The 20,136-nt window shown below is 41.3% G+C and overlaps 1 protein-coding gene across 2 annotated transcripts in view; it reads left to right on the top strand.

Annotated features, from left to right (window-relative positions):
• Positions 1-20,136, top strand: part of LHFPL6 (LHFPL tetraspan subfamily member 6) — a 207,975-nt gene that overhangs the window by 14,643 nt on the left and 173,196 nt on the right. Inside the window, exons 3-4 of one of the 2 annotated variants that reach the window (XM_081214788.1) lie at positions 8,416-8,470; positions 9,184-9,479. The exons of the other annotated variant lie outside the window; for it this stretch is intronic. Of the exons in view, the coding sequence (XP_081070914.1) occupies positions 8,416-8,470; positions 9,184-9,292 (164 nt within the window). The 3' untranslated portion in view covers positions 9,293-9,479. Of the gene's footprint in view, positions 1-8,415; positions 8,471-9,183; positions 9,480-20,136 lie in introns of those variants that run through there. 2 annotated transcript variants of the gene reach the window in all.

Below are 20,136 nucleotides of genomic sequence, written 5' to 3'. Positions count from 1 at the left end.
TGTAAGATTGATTTTATACATCTTATTTTCATAGGAAATTTAACATTTTCAATTATACCTTTATTTTATCTATAAAGAATAAGTGTTATTGTCAACATGTTTGTAATTGAACATTGCTGTACATTACTTATAGTGAAGGAATCTTTTAGTTAGGAGACCTAATTGATTCCTGTCATAGCTTATGTTAGTCAAGTTACAGCTGCGTAATAAGGCAGAGCAAGAAAGGAAACTGGTTATCCCTTGGTTATTACCTATGAGTTAATATTATCAGTGATTATTATTTATGTGCCATGAGTCATTTGCATGAAAGGCCATGAAACACGAAATGTCCTTGTGTCATTCCATTGTAAGTTAGTTTCCATATGTTTGTCAATCAACTCTTTAAAAAAAGAAATGTGCCTTTAAGCTCTAAAATAGTATGATTCTGTGAGGAAATCCAGTCCTCATTTGATATACTCCTCCTTGGTGAGCGTTGCTGTGTATGAGGCATGATTTTCTTTTCTTTTTTTTTTTTTTTGCGGTACGCGGGCCTCTCACTGTTGTGGCCTCTCCCGTTGCGGAGCACAGGCTCCGGACGCGCAGGCTCAGCGGCCGTGGCTCACGGGCCCAGCCGCTCCGCGGCATGTGGGATCTTCCTGAACCAGGGCACGAACCCGTGTCCTCTGCACCGGCAGGCGGACGCTCAACCACTGTGCCACCAGGGAAGCCCGAGGCATGACTTTCTTAGTGTTTGTTTATCTCTACTTGTGAGCCCCAGAGTTTTCCTAAAACTCATGCCCCAGTGTTACCTTATGACAAGATTACCCAGTTGGTCCTCTCTGCAGTGTATGAACGTACCTTCCGTATGGGTAGCAGATTGTAGCTGATGATGTTGGGAGGAATTGGGCACACCTGGGCAGACCAGGAGTCCCTACGGGACCATGGCATTCCACTGTGCATGTGGCTGGAAAGGGGGACATAGGTTCACGGTCAAAGTCGGTAGAGCCTTTTCTCACTCCTGGCCACAGTTGGCTCCCCGTAACAATCCAAGCTCCCCGTACTATTTCTCCCCCTCCACATATGTGCACTGTTGACTTGGATGTGGATGTAGGACTGCCCATGTTCTCTTCATGTCTAGATTGGACCTACAATGGAGTCACTGTATTCTACAGTTGAGTGTGCGGTAGGACATCGTTTTTGCTGCTGTTCGTGTGTGTTGTATGTTTGTTTTGTTTTTAGGGGTTGCATTACCTGATTTAAATAGAAAACTATAATCCTTAGGTATTCAGGCAATTCTTTGATAATCTCTGTAGTCACCTTGCCTCATAAGCCACGCCTCCTGCGGGCGTCCTACTGCTCATAACCACAGCCTCCTTCTAGAAGGTGCACAGACAGGGCTTGCCAAGTCACGTTGATTGTATTTCCGCCCTATGTTTTGTATCTTTTGAGTTAGCCAAAAAGTTTGGAAAGATGTTACAGAAAAACCCCAATGAACTTTTTGGCCACCCCAGTACATTTGTCTGTTCCATTTCGCAGAGTCTAAGGAGGGGACAGCAAAGCCCAAGCACTCCAAGTGCAGTTGGGTGAGACTTTATCTTATTGAGGGACTTGGAGGGTAGGGAAAATAAGGAAATCAAGGCAGAGCCAATCGTTGCTTTATCAAGGTAAAGCAAGGTGGGGGGAGAAGAAAAGTGATCCTGCTGCTGCTTAGACAAGGAGGTCATGTGACTCCCCAACAAATGGGAAAGCATTTTACGAAGGAATTTGATCAGTAGTGAGACATTCCAGAGCTCCTGTTGTCCCTATACCCGGCCCTTTTGACTTTTTCGATCAGTCGGCAGTGCTGAGGACCCAGGAGAAAGGACTCAGGGTCTGCAGCCGAGTTTGGCTAAGGCTGGCAGCAGCTGCCCTGCTTGGCAGCGTACTCAATACATACATCTCACAGGGCCTGGAGGATATCCACCAAAGAACATCTCCTGAATCCACAGTTTGTGGTTCTGGGTCGGGGGGACTTCAAGGTGGAAGGTTAGGTGGGCAGTTGGCAACATGGGCACAGAGCTCATGAGAGAGACCAGGGTTAAATGTATAGATTTATAGTGTCTTTGAGAACCTTTTATGAGAAAGTATTACTTCAGTCACTCTTCAAAAGACACGGGGGCTTCCCTGATGGCGCAGTGGTTAAGAATCCGCCTGCCAATGCAGGGGGCACGGGTTCGAGCCCTGGTCCGGGAAGATCCTACATGCCGCGGAGCAACTAAGCCCGTGTGCCACAACTACTGAGCCTGTGCTCTAGAGCCCGTGCACCACAACTACTGAGCCTGCACTCTAGAGCCCGCGAGCCACAACTACTGAAGGCCGCGCGCCTAGGGCGCATGCTCCACAATAAGAGAAGCCACCACAATGAGAAGCCCGCGCACTTCAACAAAGAGTAGCCCCTGCTCGCTGCAACTAGAGAAAGCCCACGCACAGCAACGAAGACCCAACACAGCCATAAATAAATAAATAAAATAAAATAAAATAAATAGATAAATAAGACATGGGGGGCTTCCCTGGTGGCGCAGTGGTTGAGAATCCACCTGCCAATGCAGGGGACACGGGTTTGATCTCTGGTCCGGGAAGATACACATGCTGTGGAGCAACTAAGCCCATGTGCCACAACTACTGAGCCTGTGTGCTGCAACTACTGAAGCCAGAGCGCCTAGAGCCCGTGCTCTGCAACAAGAGAAGCCTGCGCACCGCAACGAAGACCCAACACAGCCAAAAAAAAAAAAAAAAAAGACATGGCTTTTATATCCTGACACTTTCTTTTACTATTTGACTGTCCTGGTTGGAAGGCAAGCTCCTGGCTGTGTCTGACTCAATCAGTTTTTTTTATTTTTTAAGATTTTTTTTTTTGATGTAGACCACTTTTTTAAAAAGTCTTTATTGAGTTTGTTACAATAGTGCTTCTGTTTTATGTTTTGGTTTTTTGGCCCCAAGGCATGTGGGAGCTTAGCTCCCCGACCAGGGATCGAACCTGCACCCCTTGCATTGGAAGGTGAAGTCCTAATCACTGGACCACCAGGGAAGTCCCTCAATCGTCGGTTCTAAGCTTGCCCTTGGACAGTGACAGCTGCTCAACAGCTACTCTGCTGGTGGACCAGGGTTACGGAGAAGTTTGTGCTTTATAGGAATAGATTTTATTTTCCGGGAATAGATGGAAGAACACTCAAGGTAGGAACAAAAATCACACTGCATGATGTTCCCTAACATAAAGGCACCTTGAGGAAGGAAGAGGCTAGAAATGTAGTGAAAAAGCAGAGGTGTGAAGGCTGAATATTTTAACTTAAAAAAATTTTTTTGGTCTCATGCATAAAGATGGCATTCTATTTTGATCGCCTGGTGGAAGAAAGTTGGTTAGTTTATTTATCTCATCCACCCACTGGTGGCTATCCTGATTATAGGCTCCTGGTCGGCACCATTTAAAATTCACTTTGGCTGCCTGTGACCTTGGTGCCCAGCAGGTTTCATGAAATTACACAGCAGTGAGCTCTTCTTCTCTGTGTGGCGCCATTTTACGTACATTTGATTTCAGTGTAATTTCAGACAGTCGTGCTTTGTGTGGTGTGGTTTTACCATAATCATCTTGCAGTCCACTTAGAGCAGACCTGGAAATCTGAATCTGATGAGACTTTAAGATGGTGGAAGATATTGGAGGAGGGAAATGTTTTCATTTCTCCATACTTTCCCTGTTTAGCTTGTTAGGCTTGTAAGTTGTGGCTGATTGTTTTTGTAGCATTACTTATAGCCTAGGATTAGAATAACAGAAGTTTTCCCCACATGGGATGCTTCAGAATTTTGCATGCAATCAGATTGCAGAAGAAACTGTTTCTGTAAGACTGTAAGTAAAATGAAATGTTAGTACTTTTTTGTTCTTGTGTTTACATTTTTCTCTGGCTGTGTATTGTTATGTAAAGCCAATTGAACACAGGATCTGGACAGACAGGGTTGAATTCTGCCACTCATCAGCTTTGTGGCCCTGGGAAAGCAACTGACTCAGCCTCCGTTCCTTCACCTATTACCAATAGGGATACTAACTCATTGGGTTTTTGTGAAGTTTACATATGTGTAAGTCATGTAATATCAGGCCTGAAAAGGTAGCTTCCCAGCAAACGGTGGCCATTACCAATAGTTCATTTGACTTAAAATTTTACACTTTAACTTAAAAAGTTAATAAGCTTCGTTCATTACACAAATATTTATTGAATCCCTGCTCTCTGTTAGGCAGCATTCTAGATGTGAGGGTAACATAATGAATAGAAGCAAACCAAGAAAGAACTATAAGGAGCTAAAATAACTTTGATTATAGTTTCGTCTAATTTTAGTTTGCTATTGCACTCTGCTGCATTTCCCAGACTAATTTTTGAACTAGTGATAGTCTTATCTGCAGGTGACTTACTACTCAGGAGCTAGTAAACACCTTGTCACTAGCTGTATTTGACCCCTGTGGATCATAATTTGAGATGCAATCTGAATAGATATTCTCAACATCTGGAGAAGTGTTTTTTGTTTGCTTGTTTGTTTTAGCTCATGTTCCCATGTTGTGGGTTTTCTCCATCTTGGTGGTATTTTTCTATACTATCTTTAGGTTTTGTGAGGTTTCTTCCTTTAACCCTCTATCTCTCCTCAGACACACCCCGACGTATTCACAGCCTGATTACTACCTGTCCATGTTTTTATCCTTTGCAAATAACCACAGAGACCAACTGAAAGGAAAATTAGTTCTTTAGAGTTCCAGGTCAATTAATGTTAGCTACTTTTAATATATCATTTTATAACATACAGAACACTTTTGTGCAGATTTCCTTATTTAATCTTAAAATCCTGCTGCAGCTTCGTGCTGTGGGAAACAAAAGAAGTAAATATAATACAAGGCTGTGACTTCAAGGAGTTTATAAATTCATGGCTTTGGTCACTGGACTTTCCCTCAGAAAAATGTCATTGAAATTCTACCAACAGCCAGCTTCAGTATTGGGTTCTACAGCTAGATCGTTATTTTATCTTCACAAAATGAACCTTGCCAGTGATATTTGCAGTAATGTGTTGCAGTGATGGTCTCTAAGATTAAAGCTCAATTCAGGGGTTTTGGAGCTTTCATTTCTGATCCTGGGGGGAACTGAGCAAAATAAAAAGAAAATATCTTTGATGCTTGTATATAATTCTTTGAAAACTGTACCAAGTACATTGTAAGAGAAAGATAAAATGTATTTTGAAATTGAGGCTAGAGGAGAACAGAAGAACATACTGTAAAACAGTCATTTATTTTGATATCAGAGGCTGGCCTGTAGGAGGATGAGAAATTTCATTGTCTTGAATGTATTATGAGAAAGTTAATGTAATATGTAGCTGTGTGTAATTGAACCATGTTACTACGATAGTCATGACCTCTGAGTGACCATTTAAAAAGCTATTAATTATGAAAAAGCCATTAATTAAAAAGGCATTAAATTGTGTTCCAATTTAATGTCATGGTGCCCTGTCACATTTATTTCAAACGGCTCAGAGGACTCGTGCTAGGTGGCTGATGTCCATCTTTTGCCTGGGCTCCCTTCCTGCATACCTGCCTCCGTCCTGGCCGTCCTTGTGGTGCCTCCATAGTCATCTTCTTCCCTGGGGTCATGGCCCTTCCTGCTCTAGATTCCTCTGTTGCTCCCTGTAGGATAAAGGCCATTTACACCGTGCCCCACATGCCCCATTTGTCACGTTACCATCCACTGGCATCCTTGCTGTGGGTTCCGCTTTGCCCAAACTGAATTTCACAATCTTTCTTCTGCACTCTCCACTCAGTCCCACTTTTGTGCCTTTGCTGGCCCTGTTCCGCTTCCCCTAGACACAGACCCCAAGTTCACTTGCCTTTTAGGGCTTGCTTTGAATGTTGACTTCTCCATAAAGTCTTCTCTGATTGCACAGCTTGAAGGAATCCTGCCTTTCTTGAGCTTCCTTGAAACTTTACCAACATTTTTTTTTTTCTGGTGGAGGCCCTGGAGGGAGGAACACTATCTCCTGTGTGTGACTGCCCACCCCTCAGCTGTAATCTCTCAGCATACCCTGTACTTATCACAATATTTACATTCATTTGATGGCTGATTTGCTAAAAATCATTCTGGAAAATTTTAAATCCAGGTATTCACGTGAGCATGCTTCTAATTCGGGGTCCATGACATGCTTGGCCTGTGTTCTTTATGTTACACTGTTAATTACTACCCTTCTGCTTTTGGCTAGGTCACTTCCTCTGTCCGGTACTATCATACGTGATAGGAAAATACAGATGTGGTGGAATTTTCTGTTTTGGATGCCAATGGCCCAGTGCTTAAAATGGAGACCTGTTTAAGTGCAAATATTTCTGATCGAGTTCATTTCAAAAGATGATCTTCTTTTACCTGTTCCCGTTTCAGTTACATTTGAACCAGCAGACAGTACTGACATAGCCAACCATCGAAAAAGTTACTGAGATACTTCACAGCTGTTTACTCTGTGTTGATTTAGTCATTTTTGTCAGGGGTCTTGAATAGGGTTCTTTGGTCCTGTCACTCCACGGTGATTGATTCACCCATTTCCTTTATATAAAAACTAACTTGGTTGCTTCTTTCCCGGAAAGGAAAAGGAGAAGTTGTCAGTGATATGGGTTGAGACATGCTTTCAGGGTGTATATATATATATATATATATATATATATTTTTTTTTTTTTTTTTGCGGTACGCGGGCCTCCCACTGTTGTGGCCTCTCCCGTTGCGGAGCACAGGCTCCGGATGCGCAGGCTCAGCGGCCATGGCTCACGGGCCCAGCCGCTCCGTGGCATGTGGGATCCTCCCGGACCGGGGCACGAACCCGTGTCCCCTGCAAAGGCAGGCGGACTCTTAACCACTGAGCCATCAGGGAAGCCCCAGGGTATATTTTAAAGGTGGTAAATGTGCTCAGCAGCCTTCTCTTCTGTTCAGTCTTTGTCGATGGAGAGCATGTCTTACCTGGTGAGCTGCCAGGATGTTCTTGCTTCCGTGTTTCCAAACCGCGCTTCTGTATCAAAATATTAGCAAATCTAGCCACCAGTTTTGGGGTGATTGGAGAGATACCCATAAACCATGAGCGAATGTGGATGTTGTGATGTTCGTTCATTAGGGCCACCATGCCATACTGCCTCTGGTAGATCACAGTGGGACACACAGAGACACTAATGGGACAGTAGCTCATGGGGGTGGGTGGGACTTGGTCCTTTTGAGACAAGTGGAACACTTGAGTGTGTGCGCGTTGAGTTTCATTCCTTTAACTGGTCCTTGGAAGCCCTTGTGCTCTCTTCCAAGATGCTAACTTTTCCAAATTTGTAAAATGACTTCCTGAAACTGTGAATTCAGTCGGTCCTCGAGTGTCCACTACCTCAGTTTTGCTCAGAGGGGTGCTGCCTTGTCACTCAGTGTGTGGCCTGGGGGAGAGAAGGGACAGGTGCTTTTTAAGAGGAGCAGCAGAGGTGGGTGTATTTCTTCACTTTGGGAACACATCCTGTTTAACTGCCACGTGGAATTTTCGTTGAAGCTTTAAAGGTCAGTTTAGAACTTAAACATTTTTCTTATTTAAATGTTATCGTTTTCACTGTTTTTTTTTCTTTAGCCTGTTAACTCCATGAGGATAATGAATATACCTGTCATATTAGAGTTTCTCCCATTAGCACACAGTAGGTCTCGGCAAATAGCCATTGAATGAATACATGATTGAATGACTTCTATTCTGTTTGTAAGGAGGGAAGGACAATAGATTAATAATGTTCACACCTCTCATGCAGGACTGGTGACATAATGCCAGTGCAAAAGGAAGATGCAGGGCCCCTTGCTCAAACATTAAGAATCGCCAGGTGGTGACAGCAGAGCATTGAGCCCGATGGTGGCCCTGTACGGTTGCACAGGTTGTGCGCTGTGAAGCGGCCTTGCAGTAAGGCAGGAAAGAGCCAGAAGTTTGAATTCCAGTCCTTCCTGTTTTTGCTTGTGAATTAAACATATTCTATTCTTTCATTTCTAGTTAACAGTATGAAAGCTTTGCTTCTTTGATTCCTAATGAAACAGTGAGGACGAGTACCTAATACTAGTATCTGTCACACCACAAATTTGTGACAGATGCTTAATTTACTGCGTTTGTAAATTACTGTCTTTGTAAATTTGTGAACTGATGCTTAATTTACTGTCTTTGAAGTCAGCCTGCACCAATTTTCTTAGCATAAAATCTAAAGCAGTAGACTCCACCAACCTGAGCAATCTGTTCTGTTCCACAGCGCTTGTATTTATGTTACTGACTTTAGCTGTGTTGCACCAGTCAATCATTTTGACCCAAATTTAGTTGGTATGAGCTTTGGTTAAATGATTATAAATTAGAGCAGTGACCAATGAGCTTATTTCCTCTTTGGTTTTGGAGACATAGGAACAAGTTCAAAATGGAATTGCCAAAGAGTCACCGGTCCCAGGAAGAGGTAAGAGAAACCTTTCTGTTTAAGAAATCCCCTGGAGTAGGTTTAGTTTACGAGCAAAATTGAATTGTAATAAAGCAGAAGGAAGAGAGATGCCCTCCAGGGCTGCTCGCACAGAACATAAACCTGAGTGGAAAGTGAATGTTGGCCCCTATGCGGCAGATTTGAAAGTAGATTGGTGATTTCTAATCAGACTTGTTAGCACAGATGATCCTCAGCCACTGAAAGTAAATCTGCAGGTCGGGAGGAGCCGGCAGCCTCCCCCCGGGCTGTCCAATGGCTGGAAGTGAGCCACAGGGAGAAACCGTGCACATCGGACCCTCGAGGAAGTCCCTCACTCCCTCCAGAACCATCCTGGTGTCCTCCCTGCCCCGGGACCTTGAACTTTCTGAAGGTTAAACTGGCCTCTTGTACTTCTTGATCCTTGGACATAAAGATTTTGTAGTGAAGGAGGAAGATGTGACTAAAATGATGGGACCATCTGTGGATTTCCATTATCGTGGTTTTAAATTTATATAGATAATGAAACGCTAGTGGCCTGGGAAAAGTGTATTTAAGAAACGGTCATCACTTAACTATGTGTTAAAGTGTCAAGCGCAAGTACATGTATCAGCAGCTTCTGAAATGATGGGCTGTGGGCATTAGCTGGATCACAGACCAGGGCTTATCTTATCCTTCTGCCTTCATGTTTATGCTTTGTGCTCTGCTACCCTCAGGAAGAGGAAGGAGAACGTACCTCTCTGGTCACCCATGTATGTGGCCATGATTGTGTTTCCATTTGATGAGGCAGAGTGGGGAGGAGAGAATGGAATGGAAATGTGTTAGACCCTCCTCCTTCCCTGGTAAAGGAAGGAGCCACATCCTGCTTGTACCCTTTCTCCAAGCTTCCAGCCTCTGGTGAAGAGTCTCAACTCACAGGAACCTCGGTATGTCATCATCCAGCTAAATCCTGATGCCAGAGCTTGCTCTGCAGTGGAGCTGGGAGGACAAGATCAGACACACTAAAATGGATGAATAATCTAAATAATAGGAATTGTGATCTATTATATACTCACTGTCAGCTGGACGCTTTTGTTTGTAATCTTTACCACATTTTTGTAAGGGAGGATTGGCCCCGTTTCACAGATGAGGAAGCTGAGGTTTAGAGAGGTCAAAAGCTTGGAGCAAGCTCATGTCCCTCTTCCCTCTGTAACGTGGTCCTTCTGTTGCTGTGACACAGATGGAGTGTAGTAAAGCTGTATGTCTTCTGTCAAGATGCCAAACCTCAGTTTTCTCTGGAATGATCAGAGAAGGTGCCATGGACCCATATGTAGGTTTTGAACTAAGCCTGGAAACATCTATGGTTTGAATAATTAGAAATAGAGGAAAAATATTTCAACCTTCCTTTTTAATATTTTATATGTATTTTTTTTGGTTAGACATTGACTTTTTTATTGAAGTATAGTTGATTTGCTAATGTTTTATTAGTTTCTGGTATACAGCAAAGTGATTCAGATATATATATATATATGTATATATGTGTATATATATGTATATACATTATTTTTCAGAATCTTTTCCATTATAGGTTATTACAAGATATTGAATATAATTCCCTGTGCTATACAGTAGGCCCTTGTTGTTTATCTGTTTTACATAGTAGTGTGTATCTGTTAATTCCAAGCTCCTAATTTATCCCTCCCCCATCCCCTTTCCCCTTTGTTAACCATAAGTTTGTTTTCTATGTCTGTGAGTCTGCTTCTGTTTTGCAAATAAGTTCATTTGTATTGTATTTTAGATTCCACATATAAGTGATATCAAATGATATTTGTGTTTGTCTGTCTGACTTCACTTAGTAAGTAAGTGAAGTAAGGTCCATCCATTCTCTAGGTCCATCCATGTTGCTGCAAATGGCATTACTTCATTCTCTTTTTATGGCTGAGTAATATTCCATTGTATATATTTACCACATCTTCTTTATCCACTCATCTGTTGATGGACATTTAGGTTGCTTGCATGTCTTGATTGTAAATAGTGCTGCAGTGAACACTGGGGTGCATGTATCTTTTTGAATTAGAGGTTTTGTCTTTTCTGTATAGATGCCTAGGAGTGGGATTGCTGGATCATATGATAACTCTAGTTTTAGTTTTTTGAGGAACCTCCGTACTGTTTTCCGTAGTGGCTGCACCAATTTACATTCCCACCAACAGTGTAGGAGGGTTACCTTTTCTCCACACCCTCTCCAGCATTTATTGTTTGTAGATTTTTTGATGATGGCCATTCTGACTGGTGTGAGGTGATACCTCATTGTAGTTTTGATTTACATTTCTCTAATAATTAGTGATGTTGAGAGTCTTTCCATGTGCCTGTTGGCCATCTGGAAGCTTTTGCTTTTTAAAGAGAGGTTTTTGAGTAATAGGCAATGCACATAATATGTAATAGTTTATTGAGCATAGGACTCGAACCTCTAAATTAGGACTTCTTAATTCATCATTCGTAGGAAATCTACATCTGGCCCTGCATTCCTGTGCATTGTAGCCATTTCTGGAAAGAGGAATCATTCTTTCATCTGATTCCCAATGGACACTGTGACACACACAAAGTTTAAAAAGCAAACAATCCACTACTACAACTCTGAGCCTTAGATGAGTAACTTGTTAAATTGCTCTGTGTCTTAAATGTTTTATTTAATATTTGATTGTGTTTCCTTTTAGGTGACTGTCAGGTATTTCTGTGAAAGCTTACTATTTTGCCATCTGACTATTACTTACGTAGGACACAAATGCTACTTAGGAATTCCTTGTCCTATGGTAAAATATCATTGTCCAGTTCATATCTTTTCCCTTTAATAAATTAATTTAAAAAATAAATCTATTTATTTATTTATTTATTTTTGGCTATGTTGGGTCTTTGTTGCTGCATGCGGGCTTTTCTCTAGTTACGGCGAGCGGGGGCTACTCTTCGTTGCAGTGTGCAGGCTTCTCTTTGCAGGGGGTTCTCTTGTTGCGGAGCACGGGCTCTAGGCATGCGGGCTTCAGTAGTTGTGGCTCGCGGGCTCAGTAGTTGTGGCTTGCGGGCTTTAGAGCGCAGGCTCGGTAATTGTGGTGCACAGGCTTAGTTGCTCCGTGGCATGTGGGATCTTCCCGGACCAGGGATCGAACCCGTGTCCCCTGAATTGGCAGGCGGATTCTTAACCACTGTGCCACCAGGGAAGTCCCTCCCTTTAATATATTTTTTAATTAATTAATTTTTTCCCTCCCTTTAATTTAATTATTATATTTATAATGTTTTATGTATGTGATCACAAACATTGATTCTTAAGCCTGATTTATAGAATGAGGCATCTCTTGAGATTTCCTAAAAAGAAAGGCTTGGCTAAAATTTGGACTATATAAAATGGTTAATTTTTTGTTGTTGTTAACACTTTGAATCGAATGGTTATATGGTTGCCCCAATGGGAGTTAAAGATTCTTGTTTACTGAATTGGATTGGATAAGAGGATAAAGAATGTAAACATGGGTAGAAGAAGTTATAGGGTTTTCCCTACCTTAAACATTCCTCTTCAAGAGATAGCCTCATTTATTTTAGGCTTTTGCTTTAAACACTTAAAAGAGAAACAACAAGGCTTCCCTGGTGGCGCAGTGGTTGAGAGTACGCCTGCCAATGCAGGGGACACGGGTTCGTGCCCCGGTCCGGGAGGATCCCACATGCCGCGGAGTGGCTGGGCCCGTGAGCCATGGCTGCTGAGCCTGTGCATCCGGAGCCTGTACTCCGCAACGGGAGAGGCCACAACAGTGAGAGGCCCGCGTACCGCAAAAAAAAAAAAAAGAGAGAGAGAAACAACACAGGCGCACACACACACACACACACAGAGTTGTTATCAGACTGACAGTTGATATTACTTAAAATGAAACCATCTTAAATCTGCTTTAATCATGATTAAACCATTGTTGCCCACAAATGCTAATTATCTGAATATTTTCTTGTTTAGCCCTTTGATTATCATTCTGTCATCTAAGGTTCCACTTTCACCTGCTCTTTTCTTGCCATGACTTTTATGAATCCTGCTGGATATTTTTAAATTATATAAATCTTCTCAGAGATGAAGTGAAATTTCAATTATCTGGATTTTGTGAGTTTGTGGTTTGGAATGTAAAGGAATGTGTTTCCTTTGCTTCAAGCCACCAAAGCTTTCCATGATCATGTAAGGGAACCAATGAGGCAAAACGAAGACAGATTTGCTTGTGTTTATTGCTGATAGATCCAGATTCAACTTTGCCCCCTGGGTTCTGTTGCTGAAGAAGAGCTGGCAAACCCACTACGAGCAGCAAGGGATTTGGGTTCAGGAGGGCTTTGGAGTCAGGGCACTTTTAGATTTTCACCCTTATTTTCTACTATTGAACTTTGTGAGCTTAACTGGCAGACCAGGTCCTCCTTAGGCTGTTTTGAGGAACTTGGACTTCAACTTGATATGATGGGGAGACAGTAAAGGGTTTAAACAGTGCAATTTTTGCCCCTTCTATAAAGTAGGTTTATAAAGAGGTATGATCATTAGGAAATTAATGTCCCATCTGTGTGAGAAAAAATGAGGGTCGAAACTAAAACAGCAATCCCAGTGGAGAAGAGGCCTTGGATTTGAACGTGTTAAGGAGGTGAAATCATCAGGACCTGGTGTTGGGAGTGGGTCTGTGGTCCTGTCAGTAACTCAAAAAAGAGTTCAGGGGGGTCAAGGTGCATTGAGGGATATGGATGCTTTCAATTTTGAACACTGTTGAGATGGCATTAGGGCTGTCTTGCGAGTAGTCGGGCATGTGATGGCCACATTTGAGGAGACATCATGGCAAGGAATAAACTTTGTACTCGTCTGTATATGGTGATCATAAAGGTATGGGAGTCAGTGAGATAATTAAGAAAGCATGTAGAAGCCAGTAGACCACTGAGCAAAGATGCCAAATATCAGTACAACATGCCTTGTAAGACTTACAAACATGGCATTACAAAAGCCCAGGAAAGGTCAAGATAAAAAATAGTTTTTTGAGGGTGGATGTGATGAAGAAAAGTGTAAAGATAGTGTATATGATGGGCCTGTGAGGATGAAGATCATTTTAATAACAGAATAAAATTAAAATATTGATGTAATTAATATAAAATACTGATGCTGTCTTTCAGGAAAAGAGAAAAAATCTGCAAAGGTGGGAAATTGTGGAGTGCATTTGGGAAACTACACATAGTATACTTTTGCTGGAGTGATGAATACAAAAGGAGTAAATAAAGATTAAGTTGGTAAAGCTTAATTGGAGGGAGAACCTGTACTTACGGTTTTTCATTGTACATCATCAGTCTCCTTCTATATAGATACTTTGCAGACTTATAAAATTTTAAAATGAAAAGTACACAAGAGTTTATTTATCTCTCACCATTCTACAACATCCTATCTAGATAGTCAGAGCCACCCTGTGCTTGAATAGGTGCTTAAGACTTCTGGAAGGTGATTTATCCATTTTACAACCTTTCGAATTGTTAGTATTTTCATTATTTCATTATTTAAGCTTGCGCTTTCCTCTGATTTCTGTTGTTTCTAGTTGGACCTTCTGTACAGACAAGGATTAAGATACGAATTTATTAATAACACTCTTCAGTGATAATTTTTCCATCAGTTTTGAATCCACCTTACCATCCTGCCATCCAATCTACATTTTTTCATTTTGACGATAAAGAACATTAACATTGTCAAATATCTTGCAAAAATCAAGACACATCCTTGATTTATCAAAACTAAAGGTGCTGGAGGGACTTCCCTGTGGGTCCAGTGGTTAAGACTCCGCGCTTCCACTGCAGGGGGCACAGCTTTGATCTCTAGTCTGGGAACTAAGATCCCGCATGCCGCTCAGGGTGGCCACAAAAACAAACAAATAAACAGAAAACTAAAGATGAGGTGAATTAAATACAGTTTATTTTTAGTGATATAGCACTGCTTTCTGGTAATCTTTCTCTTGAGTAAATCTTTTAGACTATACGGCTAATAATTAAATCTGCATTTTTTCAGGTTCTCAATATAAAATGATTGATCTATGATTCCAAAAACTAAAGTTTTTTTTTCCCTTTTGAAAATGAGTAGTTCGAAAGGTTCCAAGATCTGGCCAACTAGATAATTTATGTTTGCTCATATCCTGGTCGTCACTTCATTGCTAGTTAGTCCCTATATTTATAAACTCCTAAATCACCATGTTTAACAATTACTCAGATATGTTTGCAAATACATGTATGGATAAACATAACATAGTTTAAGAACCTAGGGGCAGGACAGGTATAAAGACACAGACGTAGAGAATGGACTTGAGGACACGGGGAAGGGGAAGGGTATGCTGGGATGAAGTGAGAGAGTGGCATGGACATATATACACTACCAAACGTAAAACAGATAGCTAGTGGGAAGCAGCTGCATTGCACAGGGAGATCAGCTCGGTGCTTTGTGACCACCTAGAGGGGTGGGATAGGGAGAGTGAGAGGAAGACGCAAGAGGGAGGGGATATGAGGATATATGTATACGTATAGCTGATTCACTTTGTTATAAAGCAGAAACTAACACACCATTGTAAAGCAATTATGCTCCAGTAAAGATGTTAAAAAAAAATCAAGCATGATTCTGATGTTTGGAATTTTCATCCATCCATCCATTCATCCAACAATATTTATTTGTATTTACTGTGTACCAGGCACTGAGCTAAGGACTGAAGGTATATTGGTGAGCAAGGCAGACATATCTTGCTATACTGGGGTTTTTGATTTTCAGGCAGTAATGAAAACCAATATGGAAAATGGTTTCAAGCACCAGTGAAAATGGTTAACTCCTCAGATTGCGGAAGGGTGACTGAAGAGAATGGGTGAGGGCTCACCAGAAAACCCTCTCGGTGTGTTGAATCCTCTGTCATTCCCTGATCTCCAGAATGGAGGTCGCTGAATAAAATCAACTCAGATTCTGGTCTGCTGCTGGGCGGCAAAGCAAGAGTCCTTCCCTGAAGGCTGTGTCGGCTCCGCTTTAACTGGACAGGGCAAGCAGTGGCAGTGGCTGCAGGGGAGCCGGAGTCTGGAGCTTCTGAGATGGGTAGGAAGGAGCTTTGACTTCAGCATCATGCAGAGGGAAAGTGAAATGCAGAATATGAAAACCATTTCCTAGTGTTTTCCAAATTTAATTTCTAGGATAAAAGATTCTGTTTACAGAATTGAGAGAAAGCTGAGAAACGCAACTTTTGAAAATGATCTGATTTGAGTTAGATATTTGTATTCATATAGGCAGATATGTACGGTGCCTTGCCCTATTTACACTGTTTTGTGCATTTTTCTAGGCTGACTTGAAACCGATAGGTAGAAGTGACATATTCAGAACTGAGCAGGTCATTGTCCTGAGTAGCTTGAGCAACTGTTTTCTAAAGCACCATGCCAGCTCACCCAATGTTCATGCACCACAAAAGGGTGTTTTTCTTGCCTAAGTTTATGTTATATATCCTATTCTGGGCTCTTGGACAGTCTATTTCAGCTTCATATTGTTTTCTTTCAACATTTCATAAGAGGCAGTATTTCCCATTCTCTGCTACAGAAACTATGAAAATACATGCCACCCATTTAAAGAAATAAATGGATGCCCAGGAGTTTTCTCTCCCCAGCTCTGGTTTCATGTATGAAATTTCTTGGCTTTTATGGTGTTTAACAGTAGCCAAATAAACAAAAACCCCTCTCAACTAAGTAACTAAGGCTATTTTTTATAGTTCTTGCCATAGTGGAAAGGGTGAGAGAAAAGTTTTATGAATGAAGCACTCTTATTACTGCAGCAATTTGTTAAAATAAGACAATGAAGTTTGCTGCATCAATTGACTCTTCCTTTCATGAATGATGTCTCTGTGGCATGTAATACCATCTGATAGTATTTGCCCATAGAACTTCTTTCAAGATGGAAGTCAATCCTCTCAAACCCTGCTACTGCTTTATCAACTAAGTTTATGTAATATTCTGAATCCTTTGTTGTCATTTCAACAATCTTCACAGCATCTTCACCAGGAATAGATTCCATCTCAAGAGATCACTTTCCTTGCTCATCCATAAGAAGCAACTCCTCATCTGTTATCAGGTTTTATCATGAGATTGCAGCAATTCAGTCACATCTTAGGGCTACACTTCTAATTCTACTTCTCTTGCTTTTCCACCACATCTGCAGTTGCTTCCTCCACTGAAGTCTTGATCCCTCAAAGTCATCTATGAGGGTTGGAATCGACTTCCTCCAAACTCCTGTTCATATTGATATTTTGACCTATTCCCCTGAATCATGGATGTTCCTAATGGTATCTAGAATGGTGAATCCTTTCCAGAAGGTTTTCCATTTACTTTGCCCAAATCCACGAAAGGAATCACTATTTATGGCAGCTATAGCCTTATGAAATATATTTCTTAAATAATGAGACTTGAAAGTCAAAATTACCACTTGATCCATGGGCTACAGAATGGATGTTTTGTTAGCAGGCATGAAAATAAACATGAATCTCCATGTTCATCTCCATCAGAGCCCTTGGGTGCCCAGGTACATTGTCAGTGAACAGTCATATTTTGAAAGGGATCTTTTTCTCTGAGTAGCAGATCTCAACAATGGGCTGAAAATATTCAGTAAACCATGTTATAAACAGATGTGCTGTCATCTAGGCTCTGTTGTTCTGTTTAGAGAGCACAAGCAGAGTAGATTTAGCCTAATTCTTAAGGGCTGTAGGATTTTCAGAGGATAAAAGAGCACTAGCTTCCACCTAAAGTCACCAGCTGCATTAGCCCCTAAGAGGAGACTTATTAGCCTGTCCTTTGAAGCTTGGAAGCCAGACAATGACTTCTCCTCTCTACCTATGAAAGTCCTAGATGGCATCTTCTTCCAATATAAGGCTGTTTTGCCTATACTGAAAACCTGTTTAGTGTAGCCACCTTCATTAGTGATCTTAGCTAGATCTGGATAACTTACTGCAGCTTCTACATCAGCACTTACACCTTGTACTTTTGTGTCATGGGGACGGCTTCTTTCCTTAAACCTCATGAACCAAACTCTGCTAGCTTCAAACTTTTCTTCTGCAGCTTCCTTACCTCTCTCAGCCTTCACAGAACTGAAGAGAGTTAGTCTTGCTTTGGCTTTGATTAGGCTTTGGCTTAAGGGGATGTTGTGGTTTGGTCTTCTATTCAGACCACTAAAACTTCCTCCATATCAGCTGTAGGCTGTTTCACTTTATCGTCCGTGTGTTCACTGGAGTAGCACTTCTAATTTTCTTCACACTTTTCCTTTGCATTCACAATGGGGCAATGGCCTGCTGGTGGAGTAGTCAGAACACACACAACATTTGTCAATTAAGTTTGCTGTCTTATATGGGTGTGGTTCATGGTACCCCAGTACAGTTACGATAGCAACATCAAAGATCACTGATCACAGCTCAGTGTTTTGTGTCCATCTGGAGGGGTGGGATAGGGAGGGTGGGAGGGAGACGCAAGAGGGAGGAGATATGGGGATACATGTATATGTATAGCTGATTCACTTTGTTATACAGCAGAAACTAACACACCACTGTAAAGCAATTATACTCCAATAAAGATGTAAAATAAATAAATAAATAAATAAAAGATCACTGATCACAGATCACCAAAACGAATATAATAATGATGGAAAAGTTTAAGATAGTGCAAGAATTGCCAAAAAGTGACACACAGACATGTAGTGAGCAAATGCTGTTGGAAAAATGGAGCCCGTAGACTTGCTTGACTCAGGGTTGCCACCAACCTTCAATTTCTAAGAAAAATGCGATTAAAACCAGGTATGCCTGTATTGAGAGTCATGGAGATACCATTTCTGCTTTCTAAGGATGTATTATCTCAAAATGATGCTTAAAGTATAGCAAGTAGGAAAATAAGTTGCCTTCATATCGCGAAAAGGAGGTACTAGACTATCAGTGGTCAGATGCTCCTTTGTTCCTCTCTGGCTAAATACAGTTTCCACCTTCTTAAAGAGGTGGTGAGTGGTTCCCTGTGAAGACTTCCTCCTCCTTTTTTCTAGTCTTTCCAACAGGAGAAAATCATGCCTTGACATTTGAACTTGAGAGACACCTTGCTCTAAAAAGTATTTACAGTTTCTCATGTTCTCAGAAGCCCTGTCTGCATTTGTTTATGTGTTTCAGATATATTTTTGGGTGTAATAGTTTAAAAATCAAGTTAAAATATAAACAAAATGGCCTTGTGGCTTTTCTGTTGATTGGGCTCTTTTTTATTTGGCAGTCAGCTTTCTCATCACATCTGTTATTCTCCACATGACTCTGTGAGCTGGGTTGGTTCTGGAATCCCCACAGACAGTGGGCTGGAGCCCCTTTGGGCTGGGAGTCCCAGTGTAGGTGGCCGAGACAGTGAGTCAACAGGCCTGGAATTTGCACACTTCACAGTGATAATTCTCATGCAAAGAGTAATCAGATTTTCAAAGAAGGGCTTGTCAGCCTCCTACTTTCATGTCGACCCTGCCAAAAATTTACAGATTTTTACTAGATTATGCAGACGATTCTTTTATAATAATCAGTTTTCATTCGGAAATAACCCAATTAATCCAGACTGAATAAACCTCACCATTCCCATCAAAATTCCTTTCCAACTGCCCATCACTTTCCTGCTCTGTTTCCTTGGCCATTTCTTCCTCATTGTTTTCTGTTGTCTCTGCCAGCATTCTAGCTTATTTTAACAACTACATAACTATAAAAACCACGACACCGAAATTACAGTTGGAGCTTCACTTGCACTATTTAAGAACTGTATTGTCACATGTAATTTGCAGTAAACTTGAACTCAAAATGAAAATTAAAAAAAAAAAAACTTTCTTTTTTACTATAGTGTTTAGAAATGATACTCTCTGACTTAAACTGGATTGGAATTGTGTCCTTAAAAGAAGACTTTTATCACCCTGTGATGGGATGTATTATAACTCGATTTGACGGCTCTGCCCTCTGTTTTTTCTCCCTGGGTTCATCTTCCCTCTGGATATGGGATGCGCTTGACGGCAAGCTTATTTCAGGACTGTTTAGTTTTTATTTTAAGCCAATGGTATCTTTAAACAGTATCGATCATTCTGGTCTTAGGGGTGTTCTCGGGACTTTGGAATGTGGAAGAATGTTTATGCCTTGGGATTGCTATTCACCCAGTGTGAGAAAACAGTCTTTAATTTGTTGCCCTTTGTATTTATTTTGCTTATTATTATTATTAAAAAAAATTTTTTTTATTAGTTTCTGCTTTATAACAAAGTGAATCAGTCATACATATACATCCGTTCCCACATCCCTTCCCTCATGCATCTCCCTCCCTCCCACCCTCCCCATCCCACCCCTCCAGGCGGTCACAAAGCACCGAGCTGATCTCCCCGTGCTCTGTGGCTGCTTCCCACTATCTATCTACCTCACGTTTGGTAGTGTATACATGTCCATGCCTCTCTTTCGCTTTGTCACAGCTTACACTTCCCCCTCCCCATATCCTCAAGTCCATTCTCAAGTAGGTCTGTGTCTTTATTCCCGTTTTACCCCTAGGTTCTTCATGACATTTTTTTTTTTAATTCCATATATATGTGTTAGCATACGGTATTTGTCTTTCTTATTTTGCTTATTATTGAGGGATGCTAGCTATACAATATCAAGATATAC

The sequence above is a fragment of the Mesoplodon bidens genome, assembly GCF_964165515.1.
Source record: "Mesoplodon bidens genome assembly, chromosome: 17".
NCBI lineage: Eukaryota > Metazoa > Chordata > Mammalia > Artiodactyla > Ziphiidae > Mesoplodon > Mesoplodon bidens.
The sequence above is the reverse complement of the archived record's forward strand: the minus strand, read 5'-3'. Positions and strand labels throughout refer to the sequence as shown.